This window comes from Sinocyclocheilus anshuiensis, unplaced genomic scaffold (assembly GCF_001515605.1).
Source record: "Sinocyclocheilus anshuiensis isolate Anshui unplaced genomic scaffold, SAMN03320099.WGS_v1.1 scaffold2012, whole genome shotgun sequence".
In the NCBI taxonomy this organism is placed as follows: Eukaryota; Metazoa; Chordata; class Actinopteri; order Cypriniformes; family Cyprinidae; genus Sinocyclocheilus; species Sinocyclocheilus anshuiensis.
The window spans coordinates 669079-685316 of NW_015555967.1; the positions used below are offsets into that span (position 1 = coordinate 669079).

The 16238-nt window shown below is 39.1% G+C and overlaps 1 protein-coding gene across 1 annotated transcript in view; it reads left to right on the forward strand.

The window, feature by feature from the left end:
- The first annotated feature begins 1949 nt into the window (after window positions 1–1949).
- Window positions 1950–16238, forward strand: part of LOC107676016 (fibroblast growth factor 11-like) — a 49819-nt gene continuing 35530 nt past the window's right edge. Inside the window, exon 1 of the mRNA XM_016470537.1 lies at window positions 1950–2695. Coding sequence (XP_016326023.1) covers window positions 2503–2695 — 193 coding nt within the window. The 5' untranslated portion in view covers window positions 1950–2502. The remainder of the gene's footprint in view (window positions 2696–16238) is intronic.

The window sequence follows — 16238 nt, forward strand, 5'->3', positions numbered from 1 at the left end:
TGGGTGGGGGGGCTTTGAGACGAACAGCAATAAAGTAAATGAGTAAAAAAGAGGATAAAAGAAAAAGATAGATAAGACAGAGAAAGTCTTTCTGTTTGCGTCAGATTTAGACCTTCAGGAAACATCAAGCACTCCCAGCACACAGACTGCACGAAACTGAACGCTAAACCAATAAAAGTGGTACAATCCTAATCTCCTAAAAGTGATTGTGTACATGAGGATGTGTGTATCAGAGAGAGAGAGATGGGTGAGGGGGATAAATGTGTGTGCGAGTGTGTGAATTTGGCAGTGATAACTGACTCGGAACGCATGACTGCAATGTTCTTCCTGAGGTGACTGAAAACTGTCACCATTGGCACCTAAAGCGCTCTCTCTCGCTCTCTCTGCTCCACTCTACCCATCAAGGACAGACACGGCAGAGTGAAGGAAGAACAGTAGCGTTAACTCTCTCTCACCCTCCTCTTTTTCTCTCCCTTCATCTTTCTGTTTTCTCCTCTCCATTGTTCTCATTCATCATTCTTGTTCTTCTCCCACTCTCTTTTACCCTCTCTCGCTCTCCTTCCCTCACTCGATTGCACTCGCTCTCCCTCCCTTACTTGTTCTCCCATGAATGTCACCTTTACTGGTGGTAGCCGCTGGATTTGCACACACACCCACATACACACACGCTTGCTGGCTTTGGGGTGGGGTGGGGGAGGGGGGGCAATGTAGGGCTGTGGGGAGAGATAGCGCGTGCCAGAAGAGGCAGAAGGGAAATTTCTCGGAGTCCATTCTTCTTTTGCCGGCTCACGTCCTGCGACTCAAGGCTTTGTCCATCCCAGCAGCTGAAGCAGAAGTGCCTCTGGACGTGGGAGTGCTGGATTACCACTCCAGATTATTATTATTTTCCCCCCAGCACAACTAAAGTTAGCCATAGGAACTACAGGCTGACCATCTGCCCATTTCTGACAGGATCTGTTCCTGATTTGAATCAAATAATTCTGCTGCTGGTGAGTGAAGAACTTTCCACGAGGACCAGCCATGTGTGGGTGAGAAAGCTCATCGTTTCTGTGTGCTAAACTTTAGCTTTGTTTAGTGTTTTTGTCTTCAGGAACAAGACACAAGGGGAGGGGAAGGGAGAAGAGAATCAAGCACTCCCAGCACACAGACTGCACGAAACTGAACGCTAAACCAATAAAAGTGGTACAATCCTAATCTCCTAAAAGTGATTGTGTACATGAGGATGTGTGTATCAGAGAGAGAGAGATGGGTGAGGGGGATAAATGTGTGTGCGAGTGTGTGAATTTGGCAGTGATAACTGACTCGGAACGCACGACTGCAATGTTCTTCCTGAGGTGACTGAAAACTGTCACCATTGGCACCTAAAGCGCTCTCTCGCTCTCTCTCTCTCGTCCACTCTACCCCATCAAGGACAGACACGGCAGAGTGAAGGAAGAACAGTAGCGTTAACTCTCTCTCACCCTCCTCTTTTTCTCTCCCTTCATCTTTCTGTTTTCTCCTCTCCATTGTTCTCATTCATCATTCTTGTTCTTCTCCCACTCTCTTTTACCCTCTCTCGCTCTCCTTCCCTCACTCGATTGCACTCGCTCTCCCTCCCTTACTTGTTCTCCCATGAATGTCACCTTTACTGGTGGTAGCCGCTGGATTTGCACACACACCCACATACACACACGCTTGCTGGCTTTGGGGTGGGGTGGGGGAGGGGGGGCAATGTAGGGCTGTGGGGAGAGATAGCGCGTGCCAGAAGAGGCAGAAGGGAAATTTCTCGGAGTCCATTCTTCTTTTGCCGGCTCACGTCCTGCGACTCAAGGCTTTGTCCATCCCAGCAGCTGAAGCAGAAGTGCCTCTGGACGTGGGAGTGCTGGATTACCACTCCAGATTATTATTATTTTCCCCCCAGCACAACTAAAGTTAGCCATAGGAACTACAGGCTGACCATCTGCCCATTTCTGACAGGATCTGTTCCTGATTTGAATCAAATAATTCTGCTGCTGGTGAGTGAAGAACTTTCCACGAGGACCAGCCATGTGTGGGTGAGAAAGCTCATCGTTTCTGTGTGCTAAACTTTAGCTTTGTTTAGTGTTTTTGTCTTCAGGAACAAGACACAAGGGGAGGGGAAGGGAGAAGAGAGGGGGGGAGAATATGTCGGCAATGTCGCAACAATGACTTTGTCAGCCTCTTTCTGTACCTTTTTGTGGAAATGTGATCGCGTCGATTTTCATTTTACGGATTTGTTGTGGTGTCAATATGTATTTAGCGAAACAAACATAATGAAGGACAAACCATGGACAGGTTGTGAGTGGACCAGAACTTAACCTCTTCCCTTACTGGAGGGAAACACACGGACACGTGAGGAACCTACCTGAATTCTTGGTTCGCCGTGCGAGGTTTGACCCCTGACTTTTATCTCTTTGTGCTGCTGGTAAAAAGACAAGAGCATCCAGAGAGCGTCTCTTAAGCAAACAGAGACCCCCCTCCCAAAGGTGAGAGGGGGGGGGGAAGATGGCAGCTCTTGCCAGTTCTCTCATCAGACAAAAACGGGCAGTCAAGGGCGACCAAGCCAACCAGCCAATAGCCAACAAACGCAAGCCTTGCCCCAAGAGCAACAAGTCCCTTTGCCAGAAACAAATTCTTGTTCTCATATCAAAAGTACGGTTATGTGGCGGCCGCAGAGGAAGAACAGAAAAAAGACCAGGTAGGTTCATTTATAACTTTTCTTTTTTAACCACTCTTAACTGGTGGAACCAAATCCACCAATTTAAGAAAAACGAAAGGTAACTGCTTTCTTGCAAAACAGCAGAACGAAAAATGTTTTGACCTAAAGTTTCAAACTGATGTCATTCTTCTTGGCTTCTCCATTGACACTTCACAGTCGCACTCGAGTTCAAGCTGTTTGTGGTACAAATGTAAGGATACAATGCTGAAATACAGTCTGGTCTGAAAAACAGTTGTCTATGTAAAGCAATGCTCCATAGGTCACATAAAGGAGAAAACCACTAAGCTCATTAAGTTGCAACGTTATGGGATTTATTCAGACTTTTATAAGGGAGGAAGGGGATTGACTGCTATTTTATGACATGAACAGAGCCGGAAGAGGCAAGCCCTTTAAAAGGTGTGATTTACAGTCTTTCAAAGCGTCCCACAAACATAGGCTATTCTGGGTTGCATTAAGACCTGCCCTTAGGATGCTAATTATTACCCCGAGACACATCATCTCTTCTATGTCCACACATGGGCAAGCATGTCTGCATATTAATATTTAATTTAAACTGTTTCATAAAAGATTGTTACTCAGTGGTGCCATGAAATTGGAAGTTGGACTCCGGTCATGTTTTAGTTCCGGTAACCTTGCCACTGGCCAAACAGAAAAAAAAAAAACCCCAGCATGCTCTCTGATTACAGCACTGATACTGAGACAGAAGCTCTGCGATTGTTATGCCAACCTACAGGGCAAAAATGCAAAACACCAGTGTCCACAACTCTGACTACCAGTTTTATTGCAACAAGAACAACTCTGTTTGGTGTCACCGCCATTGGTTGTGAGTTTTGTGATATCTTTCGATAAAGATGGGGGACCAAATGCTTATGACATTGTGCAATTGATGCCACAGCCTTATAGACTACATAATGAATAAAATAACTGTCAATGTAAAAACAAAATGAGAGAGAGAAGGGATAAAGAGATAAGTCAGTGAGGGAGTGTGTGAGTATTTGAGAGTGAGAGAGAGAGAGTGGGTGTTTTGTACGTAAACGAAAATGATTATAGTCAGGGATATTAATCTTCCTCTTTATCCGCCTCTTTTACCAATGAACATGAAATGCACAACACTGCAATCATCAGAAAAAATATGGGTATAAACAGAAATGAATGTGAAAGGGAGAGTACGTGTGCATGTATTTTTATGATAAGTAACACTGATAGCCTGTCCTGCTCCTGGGACCATATTCTGTAATATTTACAATCCTTTAATATAGTACCTTTAGCATAATGTGATTTAGAGACATACTGAAATGCAAATATATTTTCACACATGCAAACACACAAAAACTGGCTCAGGAAATGACATATAATATTGCATTGCTAGCATAGGTGATATTTCTGCTTCAGGTCTTTCCTTATCCTAACACTTACATCTAATCCTGCTGCAAAGATTTGAATCCTCATGCTTGTCTAGACAAGTTTATTCTTGTTAGTGCTGATTTAGTGCTTATCTACCAGGGGTTAAGGTTTGGATGGTTAATATGGCCTGTTAGCCTTTGCTGGTACTTTTCAGCGAGGAAGTCCTTCTGAATACCTCAAGTTGTGACATGCGAGTTGTGCTTCAAAATTCAATCCATAGCACTGTGGGTGAACTGAAGTGGCCAAAACTTGACAAATTAGTGGGCGTCACCTAGCCACAGCAGTGTGGGTTCATGGGATCACTGATGCATTGTCAGGTCAGTGATCCATATACATCCATCATAACAATGTCAAGCCCCTGCTGTACCTGCAACACCCTTCACATCTGTCTCACGCACACCTGTCTCCCTGAGTCTCTGGTTTAGGATGGGTTCCCTTGCTGCTCTAAGATGGCGTCGTGGTCTCACACCCTCTGAGGTTGGCGCTGAGTCTACTGGTCTCTCAATCGATGTAGCTCATTAACGTATACTGATTAATCAATGATCACCCTCTCTGTTTTCCCAGCGCCCAATTTCACGCAAGGTGGAGATGGTATAGAAACGTAAACCACACACACACACACACACACACACACACACACACACACCTGTTCTCTTTATAGCAGAGGCTGTTTTACACCTTCACAGTTTTATGGAGCACTTGGCTTCTGCAGAGAGTTTGGCTTTATTCAACAACAAATCTCCTTATAGAGGAGGAGAGAGACAGAGCGAGAGAGAACCGATTATTATCAGCAAAGGTGCGAGAAAACCCCTCACATAGGCTAATCTCGAATTTTTCTTTACAATATACAACAGCTTCTATATGAATGAATAATCAAAGTCAAGGCAATAGCTGGGAGCAACATCTGAAATCAGCATCTAAAGTAAATATTAAAGATGGTATCTTCCCTAACACTAGAAACTCTTACCACAATTATCATGATCTTATTTAATAAATGAATCCAACTAAGGCTCAAGTTCACCTGTCAAATCCTATTTATCTGACTTTGGCTTTGAATGTTTTATTTTTAAGAAGACAACAGTGGAAACAGCATCTGGAGCTGAAACTTCAGATGACTTACCATTAATATCTCCAGAGCCCCACATGATAAGCATGCGTGCAGTGCAGAGTGACTATTGCAGTGTATGGAGTGATGGCCAACTAGATGCCCAGTGCAGTTCTGATCACAGCACAGACTAATCAAAGTCACTCTCAAAATTAGGTTGTGAATTCTGAAAGTGTAAGGGAGTCAATTTGGTTACAGAATGTGGACTTCACTGTCATTAATAAACAAACTGTGTGTGAATGTAACTATATTTAATCACACTAAAACTGACAACTGGCAGATAACCACTTTCTGCTGCTGGGTAAACACAGCCTTAGAGTTCCAGTGCACTCCATTACGGTGGGAAATTAACAACTGTCACCAGCCAAGTGAGATTTTTTTCACAGTTGTGGGTGGACCAGCTCTGTGGTGGGAAACATTTAAGATAGCTCACACTGGCCTTGGGGAAAAAAATGCTGTTGCTACATAGTACACTTGTTTATGTGTACATTCTGATTAGATCAATGTTCAGGGTGCAAGCAGCCTATAATGTACGTTTTCTTTTAAAGAGTCAATTAATATGAGATTACAGCTGTCAAGATTTAGTGATTTCTGCTAAAAATGGAGTGCCTTGTTTGAATCTGAGGGAAAAAAGAGAAATGAATGGTGAACATACTATTGTAGCTGAAAGAAAAGTTAATTTCCTGTCCTGCATACAACCTTCAAAATGTAAAATTACATTTAAAAAGAAGAAAAAGAGTTAGGAGGTCTGCAGATGTGTAGCAAGGGTAATGTAGTAGTTCTGCTAGCTGGGTTTGGTCTAAAGGAGTTGCTCAGGTCACGAGGACGTGGCACTGGAGGAGGACAGCATTAAGCTGACCGCTGAAGATGGGCTGTCTATCTTGCTTACTCAACAACACCTGATCACACTGCACAGTGTTAGGTAGCCTCTCATCCGAGTACTGAGAGTGCCAGGGGTCAGAAAGAAAGAGTGAGTGAAAGAGAGATAGGAAGAGATAGTAATGTGGAGAGGAAGGAAGTAAAGGAGAGATGGAAGAGGTGGAGGAGAGGAAGGAAAGGAGAAAAAGGAAAGACAAAAAGTGAGTCACCGCAAAAGACAGAAGGACAAGGAAGAGAGAAAATCACTGATGATTAAGCAAAAGTTCTGGCAGAGATTATGTTGAGATTATGCAGCCTGTACTTTTACTGCATGAAGTTTTTGTTCATTTTCTTATATTAAAATATGAGAAAACACTGTATCTTATTTTAAAAGAGCATTCAGGGTTCAGGTTCTTATGCTATGCTTAAGTTCTATGAACATGCTATTGATTACCGCTGTAACACCTGGATAAATCAGACACACAATTATTTGTTATATTTTACAAATAATCCAAGAGACCCCCTTACCCAACAATCAGACCAGATGCTGTGATGTCTGTGAACAACCCCCCAGACCACTGGTTACCATGGCAACCAGGACACCTCAGCCAGACCAGATAAACTTTACAACCTAATGACATGTCGAAAGATTCTCCCTCTTACTTAATTCCCTCTGAAACAGACACATACTGCCTATAAGGACTCCTTTCATTAATTCGTAGACAAACCTTTCTTTGTGTGTGTTATCACAGTTCTTTATATTGTTGTAAATTGTTTTTTGTATTGTATACTTTTTTATGCATTCTTATGATAGAATCACTAGTTACTGTAACCTCACCTATACCAAGTTGGTATCTACAAATTCGTATTTTGATTATCTAAATGGAAGTGTTTATGTTGATACCCATGCAACATGTTAGTGTTCTAGGAATTTTTAATAGTTTTTGCATCAACACCCAAACCATTTGCATATGCAAGATACAATGTTCAAAGACAAAGAGTCACCTTTGGCTCAACGACCCCCTGGAGGTGTGACCTCCATAGAAGTTAAAAGGCCTCACATCAGTGCCCTCGCTCTTCTCTATTTTCTTTGGCATTCTTACCCTCTCGTCTCTCTGACATCCGGTCTGACTGCGACCCACGGGACCTCCCACACACCCGCAGAACCAGCCATGTTGCGAATTTCCACCTGGAGGACCACCACTGAGTCAGAATAACATCTTTGGAGTTCATCACTCTTCAAACCCGGTAGAACGTGATCGCAATTCCAACACCACCAAGCCTTTAAACCATCAAGACTTTCATCTGAGACTACATCTAGACATTCGTTCAATGGCCAAGGCAATGCAAGTATCGTACATTTAACTAAACAAAACAGAGGTTTAGTGTAAGCTGTAGACCACGTTATAAACGATTAGCTGTTTCTTCTCAGGTGGTTAACTGACTCGTTTTCCATAGCTGCATTCTCTGGTTTCTCTAACGGTTTCATTAATCCACTTTAACTCCCCTGTGTATGCGTGAGTGTGTGAATGTTTGTTAGACTAGTTTGTGTTAGTGTTTAGTTAATAAAACTTTTGTGCACAAAGTACACGAGTTTCTGATTCTGGATAATGTCCCTTTTACGATCCAATCTTGTTACATGCTCTAATGCACTAGTACTGTAAGAAAGTATTTTCTGTGGCCACAAAAATATAATTTCTTAGAGTTTATATAAAATTACCTTTATTTATTTATATAGTGCTTTATACAATACAGATTGTCTCAAAGCAGCTTTACAGTGTTAAACAGGAAAAAGGTGTGCTGATAGTGCAAGAGGACAAAAGAACACAGTCAGTTTGTTAAAGTCAGTTCATTGTTGATTCAGTGATGTCATCGTCCAGCTCAGTTAGTTCAGTTCTCTTCAAATAGTGTCTGTGCAGAGACTATTGGATTACACTGAATGTTCGCTGGACAGATTAGTTGATGGTAATATTAATTCTTCTACAGTTACTACCGGCAGCTGATATAAATAATTGTACTTAATTATTATTATTTATATAAATTTCCCTTTTCAGCTAATCTGCTTACACAGGTAAGAGGTTACCTGTCTTAAGACTTAAGACTTACACATTGCATAATAAAACGGCATACTAACAATTTCTGTCTAAATTTAACTCCTGGCATGACCATGTAAAAAGTAAACCCAGTAATTTTTGGCTCAATACCTGCAACATTACTTTAAATGAAAAAAATAAAATAAAATAAATAAACAAACAAACAAACAGTCCACCCAGTGGAATTTCATCTGCAATGCGCATCTACAAGTTCATCAGCAAAAAAACAAAAACAAAAAACAAGACCAACAGCTAAATGTAAGATTTCATTTTGAACTTTTGAAATGTTAAATATTAAGGTACATATTTGTAACACATTTTTACATAGAAAAATAATCTGTTCTGTAACGGGGTAAAAAAAAATCTCGGTAACATAAAAAGTTGGACTTTTCTGCTTTTAAACCTTCTGGAATATCTTGCATCAGTACCACCGCTCCCTATACGCAGAGTACACAGGGCACCTTGCGTAGGGCACCAACTCCCAGGGGGGCACCAAACCAGTTGCTCAAAAAAAAAAAGTTCGTTCTATATTAATATTAAAATTAACTTATACATATACATAAATAAAAATCTAAAGATGAATATATATATATATATATATATATATATATTTATTTATTTATTTATTATTTTTTTTTTAATGCATTTTAACGTAGTAGGCTAAGCACACGTGACGCGCCATAGGTTGTTTGCACATGACGTCACTGAAGACGCGCGAAATGCAGCTGGAGGGCAGGAAGTGATTTTTCTCTCCATAGAAATCACCAGCAGACACTCAAAATTCCCACTTCAGTTTATCGCAATCTCACGATTCCGTGATATGAAGCTCTCAGGACTGCAAATAATATCTTATTTACATCGTGTCTATGTGTGGCGTTTAGCATTCAGTGAATTCTGACAGTGTCGCCCTGTATCTATTTATATATTTCTTTATTAATATTTTAATATATTATATTATATTAACCATTTGCACACACAAGCATTATCCGGCTTTGCTCCTCCCGACCGCAGACGCAGGTTTACAAGCCACTTTTTCCTGCGTTTTTCAGTGCATTTCTTGACTTTTGACTTCTTGGCGCCGTGTGGTTTCTCGGTTTGGCCTATTTGAGCATCCATAAACAACACAAAACACAGGCATTTTGAGTTTCTGCTGGTGATTTCTATGGAGAGAAAAATCACTTCCTGCCCTCCAGCTGCATTTCGCGCGTCATCAAAATCACGTGATTGCAAACAACCTATTCCCGCATCCGCGAAAAAAAACCGCTTGCACCTCATATTTGCGGCTGAATGCAAATGATCATAATTGATGGACAATTATGCCCGTGAAAAGACATCAGCGATCCGGCGCCGAGAAAAGAAAAAGAAAAAAGGATGAAGCCCATGCATCACTTTCAGGTAGCCTACATTGACAATCCTGTGAAACGTTTTTTGCTGTTGACGTTAATAACGTTTTTTAATGTCGGTGATAATTTAACCACCAACAACGCATCTAATATTGACTTTCCATGTTCCCTTATAAAAATTAGCCATGGTTTTATGAATAAAACCAAAAATCATGGTTCTTGTAGCCATGGATGGTATACAAATTAACCATGGTTTTGTTACTTCAAATAATAGTTTACAAAGAAGTATTAAGATCATATTTTTTGTATGAAATAAAATAAAATAAAATCAGACCTAAGCCAACAACATCCTTTAAAATTACTTAAAATGCATTATATAAAACAACGAGGCAATAATGATTGGTTAATTAATAATTAAGTGGTTTCATTGAATAACACTGTTAAAATACATAATGTACTACAAAGTAAACAATCTATGTACATTACATATTATTACAAACCTGGTAACTGCTGCTGTTACACTTACAGGACGATCAAGTCCTTTAATATTGACCAAACATTTAATTCAAATATCCACTTAATCTTTCATTTTTGGCCACCTTTTTGCAAAAGAAATGCGACAGCCTCAATAATTTCTTCAACAAAAACATGTGGACATCACAAACCTTACAAAAAAAATTAACCATGGTTTTATCATAGTAAAACTGCTTAGTTTTTGTTGTTGTTGTTTTTTACATCCATAATATTTGGGGGAGGGGGCACAACAATACAATTCTGCTTAGGGCACCCATTTGGCCAGCAGCGGCCCTGTGTATCATAGTCTTTTACCTTTTTTTGCATAATAAATTAACATAATTCAAGGTTTAATTGTATTCTGTCTAAATTATATATATATATGTATGTGTGTGTGTGTGTCTGTCTGTCTGTCTATCTGTCTATCTATCTATCTATTCATATTAATTTATGTAAAAGTAACATAATAAAGTGATGTAACCGGTATGAACAGTATTGATCATCAAGCTGCTGGTACAGTCAATTAAATTTAGTTTTTGTTCTCTCTCTGAGCTCACAACACAGCACTTGCTGAAGTAATAATTGAATTAAGATGTAGTTCATTAATGATTTTGTTAGTCAACAGATGAACTAAAGATGTACTGTGCAGTTGCCTCTCTCAGGTCCCTCTGGACGATCCTAGAGGAAGACACAAATAAAGATATTGGACGAGAGAGGTAAATATGACAGAAATGAAAGACCTAAAGGCATCATGTTACTGGACGGTTAACACTATTGATCCCCATGTCAGGGCCGGTGGGACGATTTGTGATTGACCATCTGAAAGAGCTAATAATGTGGCAGGAAAGAGAACCCACATGGGACTAATGGCCCCTACTGTGCATGTTTTATTGGTCTTAACATTAGCCGAGGCATTCTCAGAGGTAACAGCATTAATTTGTTCTATCCTCCACTAGCAGCCTTCCAAAATGAACTCAGAGGTTGGAGTTTCCCTGTTACAAGCTCTTAATTTAATAATTAGCGCATTCTGTATTTGACAAGTTGCAGATGGGTCACTTCTAGTAATTCCAATTTTAGACTTAGTTTTAAAACACATGAACTATACGAAACAAAAAATGTAGAAAAATTGAATAAGTTCACAGACATTTCCTATAACCCTAAAAAAAAAAAATCAACAACACGTAATGCAATGCGTTATTCAAAATATGGGTAAAACACCAGTGAATAATCAATATGAAAAATTACTTTAACACAGTACTTTGAGCCATATTTTTATGGACTTTTCTGGGAATGTAACATCTGCAATGACACTAACACTCCAAAACGTCTTCCTAGTCAGCTGTCCAGAGAGCTCCAATTCGGACAAATCTCAGCTGCAGCAATCACTGCTCACTACCATCTGTATGAAATGAATATCCGATTAGTTTTGCGGCTGCAACAGCAGCCAAACGAGTTTCCCATGCAGACTCTTTTGTTGATAATGATAGTTGATAAAACATACAAACATCAGCTTATACCATTACACAACCAAAGATATCGAGAATTTGATTCCAGATGAAAAGATAATTAAAGCTGAAGGGACTGATGCTTTTGTTTTGAAGGTTTATTTCAGTCCTGCCTCTGGGTTGGAGGGCTGGACTTGTAGAAGTGGATTGTAGAAAAGTTCCATCATTTTGGAAGAGATCAGATTAGGACTAAATTTGCCTGAAAGAGATCAGAGAAAAGGCAGCACTGAGATAAATGCCACTAGCCTGTGATTAGCATGAGCTAATTCAAGCTGGACCAAATAGTCACGTATCATATTCATCAAACATTATTGATAAAACATTATATTTACAAAAAAAAATCACTATAAAAGGAAATGAGGCTCAAAAATGGCATAAAATAGAGGGGGGAAATGTACCTTTGCAATGCTGAATTTGTATTTGAGGCAGACATCTAAAATTAGTGGGGGAAGCAGAGCTTTGTAAGACAAGAATAAAGAATGCTTTATCTATATGGAGCTTTTTAGTTATTGCACAGCCTGCTGTCACCTAAAAGGACCTTTCTGGGAAAAAATAACTTTTAAAGACAGGCAACGCAACAGTAGTATTTTTAAGAAGGAAACAATTCTGTAGCAACATTAACTGCATACGGACAAAATGTAAGCTACTTTTTTCCTCGTTTCAAAGTCTTTGCAATCTTCAGGTGTCACATCAGGTGTGATACCTTAGTATAATCACGGTACTACAAATTATATAACTTAGTCTAATTGTAAAATTACTTAGAATTACTGATCTCTTGTGTTCAGTAAAAATACCTGAACATCCTTAAAGCATTATAATTTTACTGAGAAGCAAAATAGTGTATGAGAATAGAAATGTCTTTTCAGAAAAATGTATCTTTATTTTTTCTTACCTCTTTGGCAGTTCCTTTATGCTTAAATTTAACAATGTTTATGTTTATGTGCTTGAAACCAGTAAAACAGAAAATAAACTTAATTCTCTGAAAACAATTATTAATGGACTTGAGTTTTATATTCATCTTGTTTTAAGTATATTTCTTTTGGGAAACGAAATACAGTTTAACAAAATGATTTTTGCAGTGTGACGTTTTGATGCACAGATAAGTGTAGAATGAGAATGTATTATAGGAGAGTCATAATATTACTGTTCATGTCTCACAGATCATGTCTCAGAGAGTAAAGGAATTTTGGCACCTTTAGGTACTGACAAAGAGCACTTGGGCTTTATTTACTCTAAAACGATGAGTAAATGCATCAGAATCGGAATCACCCCCATGCCCTCTCGTCTCACTGCCTAATGACATTGCGAATGACAAAGAATGCTTTAATAGGCTCTCTCACACAGCAGCTGAAATTGAATTTGTGGATACTTTGATTAAACCTGACAAGGACAGATTGAGTTTGACCTCTAACAAGAGGGAGACACACAAAAGAAGTGTGTGTGTGTGTGTGTGTGTTTTAGAAGGGGCAGAGGATAAGGAGCAGCAGACAGAAAAGTTAGACATTTACCTTAATAATTTCTGAGCACTTAAGTGCTGGTGTTGACGTCATGAACGGGCAAGGCTCCATTACTGTTGGGCTGTCATCCCAGAGAGTCAGATTGCTTTATAGTTACATATAACACGTCCACCACTGCAAGTATCGAATACAAACCAGCATGTAAAACCACCTTTCATCCAAGTTTTGTACATTCAGCAGCCTGTGCCACAGTATTTAAAAAACTTGCTAGTCAGCATTTATCCTTTCAATCTCTCATTTTGTCAATTCAAAATAAACAATAACTGAATCGCACATGGTTGTTATCTTAGGGGACGGTCACTTGAGGTCACACAATGATGACAAGGCCATGTCAAACATACAACACAGAAAGAAGAAAGACTGAAGTGTCTGATTTGATTATTGATCTCCAAAAGATTAATACCCATCGGGGCCGTCCTTATGGGGGGTGCAACTGGTGCAGTCGCACCGGACCCCTCGCTTGAGGGGGCCCTGCATGAACGGACTGAGGACAGCCCTTATACCCATAAACACTCAGTAATGTTCACCCATTTGGGTCTTGTGAAAGAAATGTGGCATTGGAAATGTAATTGTTTTTGAAAAGCTTTAATGGCCATGTGTTAAAGCAAGTCACCTTTTTTTTTTTTTGCTGGTACTTCACACAGTGAATCTAACAAACTAAAAAGAGACGTTGTGGTAGAGAGCAAAGGATAAGAACTAAAGAAAGAAAAGTGATGATGAAGATGGAAAGGACATAAGGACAGATTCTCACAGTGATTTAACAGAATAAAAAAACGGCCTAGATCAACAATCATGGTCCTGGAACAACAACATTATGACCAATCGATCAGATTTTTAAGGTTTGTGAATTTTTATTTCCCTCTGATCTGAGGGGTAGCTAATGTTTATGGTTAAGTATAGGGGTGTGAAATTTTTATTCTTAAAGAGAGAACGTAAAATTAGTGATGCACCAGAAATAATAATAACAATAGCAATAACAATAATAATAATAATAATAATATTAATAATAATACTAATAATAATAATAATAAGTGTTAGTTCCCTTTCATGGGAACTTCGAACTGCGTCCTCTAGGGGTCGCTATGGGGAACGCCTCGTCGTGACCCGTCAAAACAGTCAATGAAGACGAAGAAGAGAATGATGTGTAGCTCCCGGAGCCTATTTATACTATAGTCTCACCGGTAGTGACGTCATGGCTGTCGCCGGCCAACGAGTTGGTGTTTTTTCAATGTATGCTTCAGACACGGGTCACGACGAGGCGTTCCCCATAGCGACCCCTAGAGGACGCAGTGTCTCGTTCCGTACTCAGGGAACCATGGTTACATAAGTAACCTGAGACGTTTTGTCTGAAATAGTTTTGGAGGGCCAAAATCATTGACCCAAACAGTGTCATTTAATTAGCGTTTCTCCAAAGATATGTTTGACCATGTCAGTACATATTTTGTGCCCACAATGTGGATAAGCTACAACAGGTAAGCATGTCAGCAGACTGGACGCACCTCACCATGACCAAAAATGATGCTAGAGTAGCAATATGTAAAATACGTTCAGCTGAAGCAGCTCATTGCAGAGGAGCTTTACTACGAGAACACAACTGAACAGCATACTGAGTTAAATTACCCAAATTTAATAACCAAAACTTTAATTTCAGTTTTCGGCTAAATAAAAACTTTAATTTCAGTTTTTGTATAAATACTGTATTTCAGTTATTAAAAATGTAGTGCATCACTACTGAAATGACTAATAATAGGAAAATGTGCCTCAGCTCAGTAGACTATATATCTTTATACCCATTCAAGAGAGGAAAAACCAATAAAGCTTTAATTTCTGTGCAGAAAGTGAAATGAAACATCCAATAATTTTGCGTATTTTTGGAAAGGCAAAACATGCTAAAATGTTATTTGGTTTATAATGCAAAAAAATAAAGCAAACCAAAATTAATTTAATTCAGCCAACTGAATTAAAGACGCAAATAGAAAACTGCAGTGCATACAAGCATTTAAATAAATAATAATAATAATAATAAAATAGAGATGCCTAAGGGGTTTAATTTAAATATGAATATCCATAGACTTTTTTTTTTTTTTAGATTTAATAAAGATAAACTAAGTAAATTTGGTCTGCTGTGATTGCTTTCCATTCTCGTACGTAATATGATGCACTGGCACCCTTGTAGAAACTGGAGGGGGTGTTTATGGGGAGGCCCACGGTTTAAGATATTGAAAACCCCTGCAATAGAGAGACAGAAAGAATAAGAAATGGGGTAAGATAAGAAAGAGAACAGACCAAGAGTAAAGATCTGATGAAGGAGGAAGAAACAGAGAGAGGGAAAAGAAAAATGAGAAGAAATGTGAGAGAGATAAGAGGGGGAAAACTGCTGAGAGCTGCAGAGAATGAGAAAAAGCAGAGAGAGGGGACTGGGGAGTCCTAATAAAGGTTGAGGGAAGCCCTGGTAGTTTGGCCTCAGTCAGAGTGGGGAGTCACAGATGCCCTTGGCTGCTCGCTGAAGTAGCGCCTGTAATTACTCTGCACTCGGTAACACTTTATGGTAAGGGTACATGAATTACCATGAATTCATGCATAAATTAATGTGTGAATTATGCATTACTTCATGCATTAATATCTCATGAATTATCAGGAACTAACATGAGCTCAAAGTCTTTCATTCATGACTTCATGGATGAACAACACCTTAATTAAGACATTAAGTAAGGTGAGTACATCATCATGATTTATAATTTATTACGCATGATCATGATGTTTTCTTTGTTCACAAAAAACAAGGTCTTTACTATCCATTGTGGATAAAGCTATGCTTATGGCACATGATTCAAAAAAACATTATTTTGTGCATTTAAGACTACTTGAATTATTAAAGGAATATACAAACATCCACATTACCTCATGCATGCATACAGGCTAGAACAGTATATAAATTAATGTGAGAACTAATGTTTTTCATTAAATATGATATGAGTTATCAAGCATGTTCATATCTTCTTCATAGTAGCCTGCAGGTAAATGGACAGACCCCAACATTGGCCAATCACAGCACATAGTATGTGAATTCTGTTAACATCCAAATACAGTAGTCATCATTAACTAAGCATTAGCTTCTCATGACTTCATCATGTTTGTGGCCCCTCAACTAAAGTGGTGACTTCATATACCATGAACTTTAAGT